Raw genomic sequence first — 17,779 nt, 5'->3', positions numbered from 1 at the left:
ATTCATGGGGCCCTTGTTTATTGCATTCTGCATGAGCAAAATTGGCTTCAAAGTAACAGCAAGAGGTTACATTAAGTTAAAAAAATGTTTTCATTTGTGGGCATGAGTATTTATCTGAGACTTAGTGGACTATGTAGTTTTTTACTCTATAAACCCCTTGTAGTACCTGTTTACTGCCCGATGCTGCAGAAATTATGTCCAGAGCCTCAAGATGTTCTCAGGCTAGAAGCATCAAAGGCATGTTCATAACTAATTATAATGTAATATGATAAGTACCGTAATGGCAAAATGAATATAATAATGTGAAATCTCAAAAGGGGAAGTGATTAGGAAACTTACACAACTATAAAATCAAAGGGAGTAAAATGTGAGCGAGGTTTTAGGTGATGAGGAAGATTTTGCTATGTGGAGAAGAGGTAGAAAGAAGGCATTGGGGCCAAAGGAACAGGAGGTTATAATGGCCTGGGGTTGTGAAAGTAGGTGTTTGAGAGGCACCAGGTGGGCTGGTGGGGGGTGAGGGAGCAGAGAGAGGCTGAGGCCCGACTTGTCGTGGGATATTGTGGAGACACTGTGGCGCCTGGCTTTTGAGAGGCCCATTCATTCACAGGTGATGGTCACAGGCAGGGCAAGATGTTTTACTGGCAGTGTTATAAAGACTTAGAAAAGAAAGTACTCATTAATTATGAGACTCAGACTATTAAGTTGAGGGGAATGAAGGAGAGGGCGAACAGTGTGGGCTGCACTGATAGCCACATCCATGTGTGGCAGTTTTGGTAGTGAACACATCCATGCTTTGTTTCTATATAATGTAGTCATGGCATGGGCGTGGGGGGAAAGAAAGCCCTTATTCTTCATTTAAGTTCTTCATTTAAAATTAAAATATTAAAATGCAAATATTTGTATGTCTTGACTCATTTTTTATAAAAGTGATCTCAGATTTGGAAAGCAGAGAGTAATTCCCATAGACCTAGTTTCAAAAATTACTCATTACCTTTTAAAGATGGAGACTGGACATTTGCTTTGAAATTTTAAAAAGATAGATTACAAAAAACTCTTCAAAAAGTGATTTTTTTTTTATTGCATTCGACCCAGGCATGTTTATTAAACTAGGCTTTGAAAAGTTGTCCAGTGTTTGACTTTTTCTACAGCATTAACCACTTACCAAAATCAGCACAGAGTAGTGTGTTAAAAGAATCTTGCTGTTCTTTGAATTTGTAACATAATAATTGTTTTGGGCATTCATCTCTTCAGCATTTCTTGAGCAATTACTATGGTAGAATTAGAGGCATGATCTCTAACCTCAAAAAGTGCTCAATCTTTGGGTCTTTCCTTTCTCAAGATTATAGTTGCAGTATTTTGTCATTTGTTTTATTTTTGGTGCTGTCCTGTCTCTTCATTTGAGCCTTCACACTCTTACATGAAGTACTTCTTCTCCTTATTGCAGTCTTAATCCTTCCTCGAATGAATTCTTTCTGCCACTCCTGGCGTGATTTTTTTCTACAACACAAATCTAGTCCTGACTTTTCTAGATTAAATCTCTCCGTGACTCCCCATAGTTCATGATAAAGTCAAAGCTCATTTGCATGGCATGCAAAGTCCTGTATGAATTGGCTCCTTCGAGGGCGTTTCTGATCGGGTCCTGCCTTCCTGTCCTCACTCCCTTATACAGCCACACTGTGCTTCTTGCTGTTTCCCAAACAGGTGTTCTTTGCTTCTCTTGGGCCTTTCCGTGGCTGTTTCTTCTGTCTAGAATGCCCTTCTCCTTTGTTTCTACCTTATCATGGTCCGGTACTTACCTCTTTAAGGTCAAATTCTCATGTCACTTCCAGGAAAACTATCCTGATTGCCATAGAAGGTGATTCCTTCTGCTGTGTTTCCATAGCACACATCTGTTCTATAATATACACTGTTTTAAAGTGATTATGTCTGTCCCGCTATACTCTAGCTCCTTTGGGCAGAGAATGACTGCTTTTATTCTTTTTTTAAATTTCAGAATCCATAGATTGTAGCCTACTGTTTTTACCTTAGGTGCCCTTAAATCTCTTTAGAGAGAACTAGGAGATGTGTAGGAACATTTTGTTCCCATCTCCCAAATTGAAAATTATTTCTTCCTAACCCTAAAGATGAAAAACAGTGAACACTCAGATGTCATGTGAATCTCAACTGTTCTGTCCGCTTTGTTAGTCATTTAAAGTATTATTCTTAGATCATGGACACCACAGAGCAGACCCTAGAGTGCCACGTAATGGCAAGGCCATGTTGCTCTTGAATACTGATCTGTTGAGACAGCCCTACTCTAGAGGCAGATTGGCTTGATGACTGATTGCCGTGCTTACTGCTGTAGAGTTTCCATACCTTTAAAGATATTTTGTCATTTGTATATTGAGGTGATCACACATTCTAGCTCCTAAATGCTTTACAGTATAATTTTTGAGCGTCTTTTCAGCAGAAACCTAGTGTGATTGTATTAATGAGAAATTTAATACTCTAAAATCTTACTTGATTGAACCTCCTTTTAGGTAAGAACTCAGGGCCCTATCCTCACAGCAAGTGGCAAAAATCCTGTAATGGAGCTCAATGAAAAAAGAAGAGGTCTTAAGTATGAACTCATCTCGGAGACTGGTGGAAGCCATGACAAACGCTTTGTAATGGAGGTGTGTACCTAGATTCAAGCCAACCTTTTCTCCTCAAAGACATAGGATATCCTGAGCTCATATGTAAAAAAGTTTTAGACTGAGTTAATTCTTTTGGCACTATGTGACTTTTGGTTTTTCCCGTGTTGTGATACATTTGAATGAAAACTATATAGAGGAATTATATGGGATAATTGCAGAGTGTTGTTCTTGATTTTAGGTAGAAGTAGATGGACAGAAATTCAGAGGTGCAGGTCCAAATAAGAAAGTGGCAAAGGCAAGTGCAGCTTTAGCTGCCCTGGAGAAGCTGTTTTCTGGACCCAATGCAGCAAATAATAAGAAAAAGAAGATTATCCCTCAGGTATGAGTTAAGCATTAAACCTTTGCAATACTTTTGAAAAATATTACCAGAATTAAGTTTCCTTTTCTGTCTTTGTGCCACTTTTTCTGAAGTTGTTTCTTTTTCTTGCATTTGACAACCTTTTCCTTGAGTTAGATCGTGAATACTATAATAATCCGTGTTCTGTGGTCTTTGTAGGCAAATTATATATTAAAAAGAGGCTATCAGTATTACTTGGGGGCTTTCGGTCACTCTTGATGAAGTAGAGCATTGAGGGATCTGGACTTTAAAGAGATGTTGTATTTGTTTAGGGGAGCCGCCGAGAATACAGGGGCTTACTTTCATCAGAGTCTGCAGACGCACTTCCATTTCCTTTCCAGTTTTGTCCTTTTGCATTATTTATTTTGTGTTTTCCTTTGGGGGCGACACAGTAAAACTTGACCCTGTATTGCTTCTGTTCATTCCTGACAATGGGAATGTCAGTGCTGCTGAAGACCCAGGATTATAGCAACGTCTTTAGATAAGATGGCCTCCTAATTACATGCTTTTGGATAACAGGTTCTTCTGTTATTTATGCATCAAAAATATTTTCTAGACATATGCTATGTACATGATTGTGAGGGCAAAAGAGATACACTAGTGAATATGAGACATGTTCTCTCCCTGGTAGAAAGTTCTCCCTGGTGGAAAGTGCTGGTTCAGTAATATGGTAGAAACAAGTCACTTGAAAATGTTTAGACTAATAGGAGGTAGCTTAGATTATTTAAGATTCTGTTTTAGTTGGTTTAGTTTCTTTTACATATGCCGAGTCTTCTCAAGGAGGGTAGAATTGATCCCGGTTTGTAGATGAGGAAACAAGGCCCAAAGAAATGAAGACGCTGCATTTAGTAGCGGAGCTAACTAATGGTAAGATGTCTTTAAATCGGGTTCTCCGGGAATTCCAAAGACCGTGGGCATTCTGTTGCGTATGATAGACATTGTAGAAATTTGTCTTCTTTTACTCATCGTAATAAACATTGTCTAAATTCTAGGATTCAAACTGTAAACAAGGAAAACTAACTTTTACTGAGATACAAAATACAAATAAAGTGTTTAAATTGCACTGGTACACACGTGGAGAGAGAATAAGTGGAATTTATTTTCCTAAAACCTTCCAGGATGTTTGCTAAATTAGTAGAAAGATAATTGTTACCTTGTTTGTTTTGGTATGTTTTTACCATGAGTTACATCTTGTATTGGATGATTTTAGCGTTTAAAAAGCTAGTGCAGATAGTTATTAGGTAGTTAAGTTTGGTTCTAGTAGACATGAGCTCTATTTGTGTGGAGTCACTCTGCTGCCACCAGATTGTTACTTCCTGACTACTTGGATTAAACTGTGTTTAAAAAAAAACACACAAAAAACAAAAAAAAACAAAAGATGTCTTCATGAAGTTCACCCGTTTTTAGAAATTTTCCATACTAGAAGCTATAAAACTCATGTGTTCAATGTGCTTGACAGCCAAGAAGCAGTCTATTTTGGATGTGTGGGCTACATTTTTTGTCAGCCAAATAGAAAAAATGGCTGTCCCTGTGCATGATACATTCGACCTTGAAACTGTCTTCTCCTCAGTTATTCTAGTGGTACAGGTGCTCCCAGGAGGAATGAAAGATGATGATTTTTCAGTGTGCGAGAAATGTGTGTATGCTCTGATGTTTAAGCTGTTTGAGATCTTGTTGACTTTATTCATTGCACAGTGAGCTTTGAGGCTCTCTCTGCACCTCCTTCCCTGCACCTGGGTTATAGCAGGGAATTCTAGTAGTTTCTAGTTTGAGTTTTTGTTGTGTCTTTATGTTAAAAAAAATAAGTGTAATGTTTAATTTAAAACTAGATGTTCTTGATTTTCTTAAAATTTCAGTTTTAGAAAGGGATGTTTTAGCAGACTTGTGTTCTGTTAGTCCTTATCCTACTCTTCAGAGTTTTCTATTTTCTCAGTTGCTTTTCCTACTCTGAAGTAAAGAAAACAAAGTGTGGGTATCCTTATCCTCACTGTACAGTTAGTGAGGAGACTCTGGTAGATGTAGAGATTATGTGACTTTACTGGAGTCTCATGGCATTTTAGAGCAAGAGGGGACTTTAGAGGTGGTATTTATTTAATGATTGGTACATACACACATACACATACAGCAGCAGAAACAGCCTCAAAGAAATCATGTGACCTTCCTGGAATTCTCATTTTTGGCCTTCCTGTCATAGTTCTGTTTGTGTGTGTGTGTGTTTTAAACTCCACTCAGGTTCACAGTTGATTCTTGGTGGTTGGTTGTTGCAGTATGTTTTCCTCTGTAGGTGGAGAATTCAGTGGATTTCGAACCTAGGTATCAAGTGCCCATATTCCTTTAGTCAGGCCTAAAATGACTTTAAATATAATTTGACTGCTGAAATTTGTGTATAGAAAGTGAACTCTTTCTGGGTAACCCTCAAGTGAAAAGAAGAAATTATTTGCATATTTTTATGAGCCAACATATTCTCCAGAACGGCTCTGTAAGGTAGGTGTCATTTTTATTTTATAGACGATAAATTAAGGTTCAAGGTCATAGATGACTCATTGACTCATCTACAGGCTCAAGTTTCTCATAGAGGTTGTGCATTACAGAGACGATGAGATGTTCTTATTTTTCTTAGTAATGAAAATGTGTTATTTTTAACAGGCAAAGGGTGTTGTGAATACGGCTGTGTCTGCAGCGGTCCAAGCTGTTCGGGGCAGAGGAAGAGGAACTCTAACGAGGGGAGCTTTTGTTGGGGCTACAGCTGCTCCTGGCTACATAGCTCCAGGTATAGTACAACCTGTAGGAGGCCTGCTTCCTCTTCCGGGTCAGACTTTGAAGAACAGCCTCTCCTTTATTTTCTGGGGTTAATTATACACGGTCTCTGGAAACATAGCAGGAGTGTAAGACGGGTGTGCGTGGAAATTCAAAAGAAGAGAATCTATGGAATGTCATAGGTTTTCCCCTGGCATCTGCTGAGTGACTAGAGGCTTCCTGGAGGGAGGTGACAGAGGAAGGATATTGTACCTGGTTGAGGGGATGTATTTTGACAGTGAGGAAACTAACAGCTGCTCCACGGATTGAGGGGTGTGGACGTTGAGCAGGGTGCATTCAGCGGGGGCCCAGAAGGTGGTTGGGTGTGACAGGAGAGGGAAGCTGCTGGTAAGAGACTCCCTCACTGCGGTGAAGCCTGCTGTTAGTAGCATTTCTTTAACTCAGTGTTTGGGATTCAATAAAGGCTACAGAAGTACAAACAGGAAAAAAAAAAGGGGGAACTTACTTAATCCAGAGCTTACTCTACGTCAGAGACTTTTGCATAAATGATTTCACTTAATTGCTTTTTAATCTTCACAGTGTTTCCTCAAGTAGAAATTATTTCCATTTTCTAGATGAGGGAACTAAAGTTTAATGGGAGAAGGCAGCTAGCTCAGGCTGAGACATGTAGCAGACATCAGAGCAGAGATTTGAACGTAGGTGTTTGCAGTTGCAGAGTTTGTATTCTTTCCCTTTCACCACCTGGCTTGAGGGAGATGGGAAGAGATGCCCTCTTTTTGCCTTCTGTTCTAATACTCACGTCATTTCAGCAGTGGATACAGAGCTATCTCATTAAAGATAAGTTGTCTGCAATATCGAACGTATGGAGCTTTTTTCCTCTACGTTTTTTTATTTTGAGAGAGACAGAGACAGCGTGAGCTGGGGAGGGGCAGAGAGAGCGAGTGAGCAAGCTCTGCAGTGTCCACACAGAGCCCGACATGGGGCTTGCACTCATGAAACTGGGATCATAACCTGAGCTGAAACTGAGAGTCTCAGATGCTTAACCAACTAAGCCACCCAGGCGCCCCCACCCCCACTTTTTTTTAAGTTTATTTATTTGCATGTATGGAACTTTTGACAAGTAAACTGCTTGTAGTTGTTGGTCAGGATGAAATTGTCATAAGGATTGAATCTTACCCCATCAGTGTATTTTATGTAACATTCTTAAGAGGTTCACTTACATTGTGTGTGTGTGTGTGTGTGTGTGTGTGTGTGTTGTTTTCTTTTGTTTTTTTATTTTTTTAATGTTTATTTGTGAGGGGGTAGGAGGGGCAGGGGGGACAGAGGATCTGCAGTGGGCTCTGCACTGACAGCAGAGAGCCTGATGCAGGAGGGCTCAGACCCACAAACCGTGAGATGATGACCTGAAGTCAGAAGCTTAACTAACTGAGCCACCCAGGTGCCCCATTTTTGTTTGTTTGTTTAAGAAAGAGAATGGGCTATTTGGGAAGTTCTATGGATGATATGGTTTTGGAATTAGACTTGTAGGAGTTGATTCCAGTGGGAGCGTAGCGCAAAGATGTGTCATACAAAGAATATATTCACTCATTCAAATATGTGCCTGCTTTGGGATTTTACTGTCATGGCTTATGATCGGGTAAGACATGCTGATGAAATAATCACGATTATAAACTGTGAAGGTTGTAATGAAGGAGAAGGGTATGTAATGTGAGGGAACATAACAGAGAAACTGGGTCTAGGCTTTGGGGCCTAAAGGCTTCCACAAAGAAGTGACACTTGACCTGAGCTTTGGAGAATGAGGAGGAGTTAACTCAGGGAAGACTGGGGTGGAAGAGTGTTGCACACAGAGGGAGCAGCATATGCAGAGACCCTGTGCTGCTGGACCAGGGAACTTGGCTGGTGAGAAGGATGGAGGAAGGTCAAGACATCTGTAGCGTGGAGAGCATTGTGTGTTTTGGGTGGGGGGGCGGGAGGAGACTTGACAGGGACGGGAGTGATTCGAGCTAAAGCCTGATGCGCAATCCCGGTCCTGGAGGCTGTGGTTTGGATTTTGGCCTTAGAATGCTAAGTGCAGTGGGAAGTCATGAAGGGTTCTAAGGAGAGAAGTGACAAGATCAGACTTTTTTATAAAGATCACCATCTATAGTGTGAAGAATCGATTGTAGGGATAGAAGTGGATATGAAAAGACAAGTTAGAAGGTTTTGGTAAACTCATAGCCCAGGGCAGAGACAGTGCGGGTATCTCCAGCGGGTGCACGGCAAGGAGTGACCAGATTGAAGACCCTCCTGCAGAAGCCTAATTAATGGATTTAATGTGGAGAGTGAAAAAAGAGGGAGGTCTCAAGGATTTCTCCTGGCATTTTCATCGAGAAGAACTGGGTGGGTGACTTTGACATAGAAGGAGACTGCTGAGGGATGAGGTAGGGTGGGAGATGGAGGAGGACAAGGTTCCTTGTGGTTTGATTCTGTTTATATGTCCCAAACTAAGACACTCTTCTGTGCATCTCACTGTTTCTACTGATACTTAGTACTGTTTTGCTTTATTCCATCATTATTTAAAGGAAGCCGCTTTTATTAAATGATGACAGGCGAGTTATTGAGATGAACTTTCTTGCCTGTGCTTACGTGTTCAGTGGGGGCTTTGTCCATCCGGTAGCGTCTGCGGTTGCTTGGTCTTCGATGCCTAGCCCCCGCCCGAGTGGGAAACACCCATCATCTAGTGGTGGTCATCGTGGAAGGCATCATGTGTGTCTGCTTGTTGCCAGGCGTGTTGGCTTTATAGTAACTTTTCTCTTATGTCATCGCATTGGCCTCTTTGAAAAGGCCTGTCTCCTGAAGCTTTTAAAAATGAAGTTCTTTTATAGCCTAGAGAAGATTCAGATTAGGTCAATTAGATTATGAATAGGTTATATGCCATCTGCGGAGTGTCTTCTGTGCAACAGGGACTGTAGTTAAGTATTTTTACATACATTATTTAATTACATTCCCCTGCCAACTAAATTACTGTAGAAGACTGTGAGGCTCAGAGAGGTTAAATAACAGGCACAAAGTCACCTTGCTAGTGAAAAGGCGGAGTCGAGGTTCGAATCCCACAGCCTGATCAGTGGCCAGCTTAGTAGTTGTGGTTTTATCTCTCCTTGAGGAGGCTTTGGTAAAACCCTTGAAACTGTAGCCTTGGCCGTCCAGCCAGCTACCTTTTCCTGGAATAGACATGATGTACGAACTTCTTTTTAAAGTATTAATTTCTCTTTTGGCCTCTGATACTGTTCCTATTTCATATTTCCTAGTGTTGCTTTCAGCTGCATTGCATCCTTTTGAAAGACAGGATTTGGGGAGCACTAAAGACTAAGACTTCGTTGTACTATCCCCAGTTTTATGTGACTTAAGTATAGACTAAAAAGTGAAAATTTTCATCTCTCTGGAAATGTTTGAGTTAGTCCCTAAAAGCAGTTTACTCATTCAGCATACATTTGAGTGTTTTGTTTTAATCAAGAGATTTGGAACTGTGCATTCGAAGATTGACTAACATCTGCCCCAGTGAATGCTTGAGGTCATATGAGGTAGGAATAGACACTTGAGTAAACACTGTGCAATGTGATACAAGTTATAACCTGGGTGGGTCGGGGGGGGAGAAGGAGTGAACAGCAAACCCAGGAGACTTTACAGAAGAGGTGACATTTGGTCCTGATCTAAAGGATGAGTTGTAGTTGGGCAGCTAGAGAAGGAGGGAAAAAATCCTCGCAAGCAGCAGAAATGATTATAGAAAAAGGGATTGTAATGTTAAAACAAATCCTTTTTTTTTTTTTTTTTTTTTTTTTTTTTTAGGTACAGTGTGAAGGGCTCATGTAGGTTTTATTCTGTTGTATTTTATTATTTTAGGGAGAGACAAGGTGAGCTGGGGAGGGGTAGAGAGAGAGAGAATCCTAAATAGGTTCCATGCTCAGTGAGGAGCATGATATGAGGCTCGATCCCATGACCCTGGGATCGTGACCTGAGCCAAAACCAAGAGTTGGATGCTCAACTGACCGAACCACCCAGGCACCCTTTGTTCTGTTTTATTTTGTTTAAAAAAATTTTTAAGAAAAATATTTATTTTGAGAGAGAGAGTGCAAATGGGAGAGGGGCAGAGAGCTAGGAGACAAAAAATCCCAAGCAGGCTTCCTGCTGTCAGCATGGAGCTAACGTGGGGCTTGATCCTATGAACTGTGAGATCATGACCTGAGCTGAAATCAAGAGTCAGATGCTTAACCAACTGAGCTGCCCAGGCGTGCCCCTGCCTCTGCACCCCATTCTATTTTAGAATGCAGTTTCCCTAAAGATTTACCCAAGCAATTTAGTATTTGTGGATATATTTTAAAAAATATTTATTTATTTTTGAGAGAGTGCAAGCGGGGAGAGGCAGAGAGAGAGGGAGACACAGAATCCGAAGCAGGCTCCAGGCTCTGAGCTGTCAGCACAGAGCCCGATGTGGGGCTTGAACTCACGAGCTGGGAGATCATGACCTGAGCCGAAGTTGGACGCTCAACCGACTGAGCCACCCAGGTGCCCCAGTATTTATATTTTTTAAAGTTGTTTTATTGAAAGGTTAAAGATGGGGGCTTCTGTTAACACAGTATTTTTAATCCCTACTACACTATAAAGAAGCTTGGAAGATTTCTCATTTTGCAGATATGGAAAGACAACTCAGAAATGAAATGTTTAAGGACATAAAAGAATCTAGAGCCAGAACAAATTGATTCAGAAACTTCTCTGTTCTTTAGACTGGTTTTTGTTGACAGTGTGAGCCTTTTCCATAGGCACCAGATGCTAATGTTAGTTTTGCCAACATTTACTGAGAGCCTCTGTGCTGGGGCCAGGAATTCAGATTATCAGGAGACATGGACCTTGTCCCCAAGCTCACAACCTGATCCACATGCCCATTTTTAGCACCAGTTGAGGCTTTAGCCTGTTGTGGCACTGCCTTCTGAAGAAACCTGGAAAGTTCTGTTTTCCAACTTTAAAGAAATTAGTAATTTGAGTGATTCTCAGCGTTCTTTGTTCAACAAAGTATATGTAGGGAGTGGTTATTATGTGACAGACCTTCTGCCAAGTTGTGGTGATGCAAAGGTGTCAGACTTGGTGTCTGTCACCCTAGTGGGGGACACAGACACGGAGTCGATAATTGTAACACAGCGTGGTAAGTGCAAGGAGAAAGACTATTCTGGTGGGTTAGGAGAACCTTGTAGGTCGTGCGAGAAATCTTTCACGGTAAGCGGGAACAGAGGGTGCGGCCACTGTGGGAATGGCTCTCGTTCATCCAGCATCTAGAAGTCCTCAGGGCCAAGATGCTGGGCCAGGCAGTCCTTGTGAACTGGGCCAGGACCGGTCGAGTGCCCTTTGCTCTGGACTGATCTGCTTTCTTCTCTTTGTACCAGGCTACGGAGCACCGTATGGTTACAGCACCGCTGCCCCTGCCTATGGTATGTATGCCATGTTTCTGATTTCTCCTCTTAGCAGTGCTGTCACAGCAATCTAGAGCACAGTTTGTATCCAGGGTTTCTTTCAATGAATTGGAGGATCTCAGACGTATTCATTCTAGTGACCCAACTTAAATTCCCTTTGAAAATGCCACAACCTTGTGGTTCTTGGTTTGGTTGGAGTTGCTCTTCTCTCCGCTTTGCCTGATTGAAGGACTGCCTGTTCTAATTGCCTGTTTCTGACCATATGGAAATTAAATATTTTAAGTAGTTCTTCTTACAGCCAACTTATACTCCATTCAAAGGCTACTGAAGGGCCAAACCCGGTTTCTGGCTTGACTGCTCGCCGGTTACATGGCTGCATTGAAGTTTCTGGCTTGAAACCGTGTGGGTGACTTGAGTTAGGGTTAGGAAATGTTCACTTCAAATTTGTAGCCATCGTCCTTTTCCGCAAACTTTGCTTTAGAGGTGGCGTAAATGAGCCCCAGCGTGGCAGTGGGCTCTCGCCAGCAGCGTTACTGAAGTGCTGACTGCAGACAGTCTGTGGTACGTGTTACAGAATCATAGGATTGTCTCCTCTCCCTCCAAAAATAAGAAAGTAAAATAAAAGTAAATGCAGAAATGAAACTCAGTGGCCCTTTGGATAACTTTTGAATGAGGTTTATGTGGCAATGGAGGCAGTAGGTTTGGAGTCAGTGATATGCCCTCTTAGACCTTTTCCCTGAGGCGCTACACGTTGTGGGTCCGCCATCTGCAGGATGTCTGCCACCGCGAGAAGAAGAGAGCACGGGTGTGCGTGCGCGTGAGAGAGCGTGGCGCGAGCGTGTGTGCGTGCACGCGTGAGCACGTGTTGGTGCGACCTCAGGCTGGATGTGCACGCGCACAGCAGGGAAGGACGTGGACTGTCCCACTGCTTGTGGCGTCAGCCCTCCACACGAGTCTCAGGACCCTTCATTATGCTTTCTCTCTTCATGCGTCAGCTTTTCCATCTTTGTTCAGATGAAAATTATGGGTCCTTACGACACTGCTAAATTGAAGCTTCATCTGATGTCCTAACTGTAAAAAATAAGTAGAAAATGAACAGTTTTACGACTTTCCCCTTTAAGATAGACTATTTCTATCCTGGAAAGATGTGGAGAAGCTGCAAGTGTCAAATGTTTGGGGTGAGTTTTCTCTACAGCAAAGTGCCCAGTCTGGGGTTTCCTCCTCTACCGGAATGTTTCCTCTGGAACACTCCAGTATGGTCAGGGCTTCCCCAGATTCCCCACGTCCCTGATGTGGGGTGATTGGGAAGTGAGAACTTATTCAAGAAAATGTTTTCACCCAGAATTGCTTCTAAATTCAAATTCTCTAGTTCCTTGTGGTTTTGGCCATTTGCTTTTCCCATTCAGCCACCTTGTGGGTATCCTGGCCACCTCATCCCGCCTGTGAATTAGGTCTGGGCAGTTTATCCAAATGCATCTTGACTCACTGCTCCATCGTGCTATGTCTTGCGTGAGCGGCAGAGCACCCGCCTGCTGGGGCAGGTTGTTAAGTCTGTGTCTTTCTTTTAGACAAAGTGAAGTCTCACGTTCTTCAGTACAGGTTTGCTAGAGCTTAATTTTTCTCCTTGAAACACTGGTTTGTCTAGGCTTTAAGCTGCATTCATGTTTTTCCTCAGTCTTTAATTTTTCTCTCTTGTTCCTCCCTTTCCTCTAACATTATACTTTCACCCTGTGGCCTCTGAGCCCCACTTCAGAAGGCTCCTCTTTTCCATGTGCCATATAACTGACTTCCAAAGCTGGTGAAATTTGATGCCCCCATTTTTCACATAAAAGATTTGGTTTTTAAATGTTACTGTGATGCCAACCTACTAAAACAATGCTTTATTTTGGCTGTAAGGTAAATATGTCTTTTGGCCTTTGTAAAGCTGTTGCATGTGGGGTAATTTCCCTCTGATCATCTGGTGCTCTTGAATACCTGCTGTTGCTGCTTTGTGATTTCTCCATAGGTTAAATATTAGACTAGAAATAGCAGATTTCAAATCATGCTTGAGTATGCAGAAGTTTGTGAGGCCACAAGAACTCGTTCATTACAAAATTAAGCAAGTAGTTAATCTTTCCAGATTTGCCACGCCAATATCGGCAGTAGCCATTAAGAAAGTAAGTACCTGGTCGTGACTCCAGGTGGAGCGGTCTCTCTGGGGAGCGGAGGCCTGCACGGAAAGCTGTGCTTTGGGTCTTGACTGACAGCCATCCCTGTTTCTCCTGTAATATGTGATGTGCCAAATTGAAAACGATTCTGGATTTCTGGAGTCCCTCTGGAATATTAATCAGTAGCACTGCTTTTGATCTTTGGAACTCATGGCTGCTCACTCAAATGAAATTGCCTTCTGAATATCATTCTTCCTAGGATATAGCCCTCTTAATTTTGAGTGGAAAATAACTAACGATCAAAATATTAGGAGCAATTTCAAAACAGGAGATCTGTTGAGAGGTTTGTGGGTCTCCTCCCAGACGGTTCATGTTGACTGACTAATCTGGAAAAGGTTAACGATAATTACTGTAAGATATTTTTTAACCTGAAATTTTTATTGGATTATTAAACTTATTTGGAGTCCTCTCCGTTTCTTTTCTCTGTAGGTTTACCCAAGAGAATGGTTCTGTTACCCGTTATGAAATTCCCAACATATCCTGTTCCCCACTACTCATTCTTTTAGCAAATGACAGAAGCTAATTCCTATTGAACAACAAATACAGTACAATACAGAATGTTAGAGAAAAAGCCTTTTTATCCTGCTTTCTTTGAACACATACTTGATCAAAATTATTTGTAAAGAACATCTTTCCTACTTTTTGATTTTAACAAATGCAAATTTAGTTCTCTAAAACTTGAAAACAAAAAAGAAACTAGTTCTGTGAAACGGTACCTCATTTCCGGAAAATAACTTATACCAGCCCTTCTGTTCTAGGGAAATAAGTCTAGCAGTTCAAAGTTTAAGTTTTAAGAGGAGTATCAGATTATGTAAAATTAAATTTGTGAAGGATGTATAGAGTCTCAAACACTGATCACAAATAAACTGCTTTGTTGTAACACAGAGTACTGCCTGGTTCCTGACGCAGTCACTGATTCTTAGCTCTGATTGATATGTATTTGCCCCAGGGCACTTGAATTTGGGCTGTAGTTATTTTTTTTAATACAGTACAATAGAGACTTTTCATTTAAACTTTAACTTTGTAAATACTGAAGTGTGTAATTAAAGCCAATAAAATATGGGTTTGAATATTGTTTTAGCTTATTATTTTTGATATGTTTTGGTATCAAATTACAAGGAATTGAAAACTAATAATAACTTAGCCCTTGAAACCCATTCATTTGTAAGGAAACTGCTAAAACAAAGCAAAGGCAATTGTTAGCTTGAGCCAGTCTGCTCACTTTGTAAGCCCTTTGTACTGCTGTCCAAGGGCCTCCCCATGATAAAGGTACATTCTGTTATCCGAGCATTGCTTATTCAGATGATGGCACTACCCAGAGATGGGGAAGGAGGAATGTGATTATTTTAGCTTCCTAATTTCCAAGTTTTAAAAGAGAATAAATTAATCGATCAATCACCCTCTCTTGTTCTTGTGGCCTTCTTCACTCTGTAAGATATTGTGTTCACTTCCCTGGCTTTTTTCATGCAGATAGAAGATTAGTGATTTTTCTGGGATTCATTGAAAGGTCTCTTTTCCTCTTCAATTACATCAGAATCTAAAGCAGCAACAGGGTCCCCATAAAAACTTGCTCTTCGATTGTCCCAGTTCTTGTTGAGTGCTGCTGTGAAAAGTGACAGGTTTCAGCCATGGGTCAGCATTTATTTTTAAGTTTTTCTTAAAATTTATCTGATTAAGCTGGTGAAAAATGATCAGTCGGTAACATTGTGCTGTCCTGTAAAGGGTGCAGACCCGAGCCTTCCCCTTGCATTCTCGCCTTGTTTGGAAAGCCTATGATGTTACTAGAAGGTAATGGTTTCATTAAGGTACTCACCCCCATGAAGGCACCGGTGTGGTCCCGTGTGGATATTTCTAAGTCGCTGTGTCTTAAAAATGTCCGTTTTGAGTACGAATTAGCTTTCCTTTTCAGTTCTGCTTCTCAGAGCTGAACAGTGCCCATCAGTGAGAATGGGCTTCATGAAATACTGCAAATTTATGTACCAGATTTCTCTGGGACCACTAAATGAGAACGAGATGGGCAATTTAAAACAAACGTCAGTGTCACTTCTCAGATGTGTATTTATTACGAAATGGCTTGTTACTTCTGCTACTTGACCTTTAGTCTTTATTAGTGGTGGGTGATACTTTAATAAAACCTCATCACTTGCTAGAAATAGCTGTGAACTTATCATTCTCATCCTGTGCATTAGTGGCTAGACATAAACAAGAGGGCCCATTGCAGCTGGGAGTTTTCATGTTTCATTGATTCATTTTGCTGACCTATGGATGAAACGGAGCCATCACTGAGAAGAAAAAGCATGGCTGGTAGTGTCCAGTTTTTATTAATTAAATATTTACAATAGTCCTTTTTGTTTCTGGAATACTATTAATTGGCAGCTGCAGCTGTATTGTTATTTGAAATTGATCGTCAAATTTGCATTCCAAGTTGGAATCTCTCTGGAGATTTCTCTTTAGAAAATTCTTTTGAAGTAGCTGACTCAGCTTTGGAATTTAACCCCTCTATAATGGTGAAAAGGGAGCTGTGCTGTTTTCCAACATGATGGCAGTCATTTCAAATGGTTTCTACCAAGTCTTTTTTTTTTTTTTTTAATTTTGTTGTTTGTTGGAAGTTACTAACCATGTTGTAAACCTGCCCAGTTGCTGCAAACTTTTACATTTCTCTGCTTTACTTAAAATAATTGAGCTGTCAGTCCTCTGTTAGAAGTGGTAACCATGCAAGTTCAACTGTTTAAATTTTGTAATGAATTAAGTGTCCCCCTCCCCACCTTCTGCCCTCCCCCCCCCCTCCATTTTGTAATGAAAATTCCACTTACAGCTGAAAGAGCAGAGAAATATAAATGAAGCTCTTGGCTTCACCAAATTCTGTGAAATTAACACCAAGTTTTGCTTCTCTGCTCTTTTCTCCACTGTAGGTGGTTTTTTCATTGACAGCCCCTATTGCCAGCCTCTGAGCGTCGCACCATTTATTATTCACTTGGGCCCTCAAGATTTCTTCTCTGACTTCTAGAACCATCAGGTTGTCTGGCTTGAAATGGCAATTTCTGTCTTGGTCTTAAGAGCCTTGTGACCCCCTGAGGCTTTCCAGCTTTCAGATACACCACTCTGACACCTTCTTTGGAAAGCAATGACTGAGCATTTTACAGAAGAGCAATACTTTTATTCAAAGCCACGGTGTCTGTTTTAAAACTTCTCCTTTGGAAACCTAGCAATATCTGTACTTAAGCCCTCCTAGCGTAGTCTCTTGTCCGGGAGTTTACAGACCAATGGAGAACTTAGAATCAGTGTGTGAGCTGTGCTATCTTCTGACAGTTTTTTAAACTTTTTTAGCACATAACTTGGGTAGTTGCATTTCCGACTGCGTCAGTTAGCGCTATTATAATTTCTCAGAGATAGGGGTCCTCCTTGAAGCCATATTCTTTGCATGGGGGCTGGCACCCAGCCAGGGATGTGGCCTGCAGCCCCAGCTTCTTCCGGCTGCAGGAGCACCCCCTCTCTTGTGCAAGGTAATTGGTCCAATAGATTCCCAACATACCTCATGCTGACTAGATGCAGCGCATGGTGCGTGCAGCAAGGAGTCCTGAGTCGTTTGTAGTCGCACAGAAATCGTTAACCTGGGAACAAACCACTGATAGATTTTTCTGCTATTAGCCTTTCCTTCTTTTTTTAAAATTTGGGTGAATGTTTGAAAATCATGAATCAGTCAGTCACCGTTATTAATTGAAGAGCTGGGAATACCTCGTTAATGTATTTTTAAAACTGGTGTTGGACCCTCTGTGTATTTCAGGTTAATACTTTTAAGCAGTTTTCAGCACGTTTATCTCACTTTATTCTCGTTCTCCTCGGACCTTCGTAGCCATATCACTTGTATAAAATAGGCTGAGATCTAGTGACTGTAAGCTGTGGTCTCAGTAAACAAAGGTAAGCTCTTTTATTTTCTGATTAAAGAGAAAAAGTCAATGAACACAACGTGCATATATGACAATCATACAGGATGTATTTGATCTCTTAGGTCTTATGTCATCATGATTACCTTTAAAATTTTTATGATCTAAATGTAAAATAGTTATTTTCAGCATTTGTTTTAATACCCTTGTAATTACTTTTTATTCAAGAGAGACATTTCACTTTTACGAGTTAAATGTGTATATGTGTGTAGAAACTTATGATATAACATATATGTGAATTACACACACCTGTTTAAGTAAAAGAGTTTGGTGGTGGGAAGAGTCACCTAAGAAGACTTTAGCGTCAGGGCACTCTTTGGGCCAAAGTGCTAGAATTTCATAAGCAGCAAGATTGGTAACAATGCTGGTAGGATCCATTTATATGTAGCTGTTACACAAGCAGAGGATCAAAGTGCCA

The 17,779-nt window shown here is 41.0% G+C and overlaps 1 protein-coding gene across 4 annotated transcripts in view; it reads left to right on the top strand.

Annotated features, from left to right (window-relative positions):
- LOC115500147 (spermatid perinuclear RNA binding protein) overlaps positions 1-17,290 on the top strand; it is a 140,874-nt gene extending 123,584 nt beyond the window's left edge. For 2 of the 4 annotated variants that reach the window (XM_030294508.1, XM_030294509.2), the window contains exons 14-18: positions 2,520-2,654; positions 2,854-2,994; positions 5,659-5,782; positions 11,184-11,228; positions 13,847-14,487. In XM_030294508.1, coding sequence (XP_030150368.1) covers positions 2,520-2,654; positions 2,854-2,994; positions 5,659-5,782; positions 11,184-11,228; positions 13,847-13,923 — 522 coding nt within the window. In that variant the 3' untranslated portion in view covers positions 13,924-14,487. Of the gene's footprint in view, positions 1-2,519; positions 2,655-2,853; positions 2,995-5,658; positions 5,783-11,183; positions 11,229-13,846; positions 14,488-16,329; positions 16,916-17,201 lie in introns of those variants that run through there. The other 2 variants (XM_030294510.1, XM_032595675.1) reach the window with 2 other exon arrangements.
- Positions 17,291-17,779: the final 489 nt, after the last annotated feature.

This window comes from Lynx canadensis, chromosome D4 (assembly GCF_007474595.2).
Source record: "Lynx canadensis isolate LIC74 chromosome D4, mLynCan4.pri.v2, whole genome shotgun sequence".
Classification (NCBI taxonomy): Eukaryota; Metazoa; Chordata; class Mammalia; order Carnivora; family Felidae; genus Lynx; species Lynx canadensis.
Note: the sequence above shows the minus strand (reverse complement) of the source record. Positions and strands in the feature narration are given on the sequence as shown.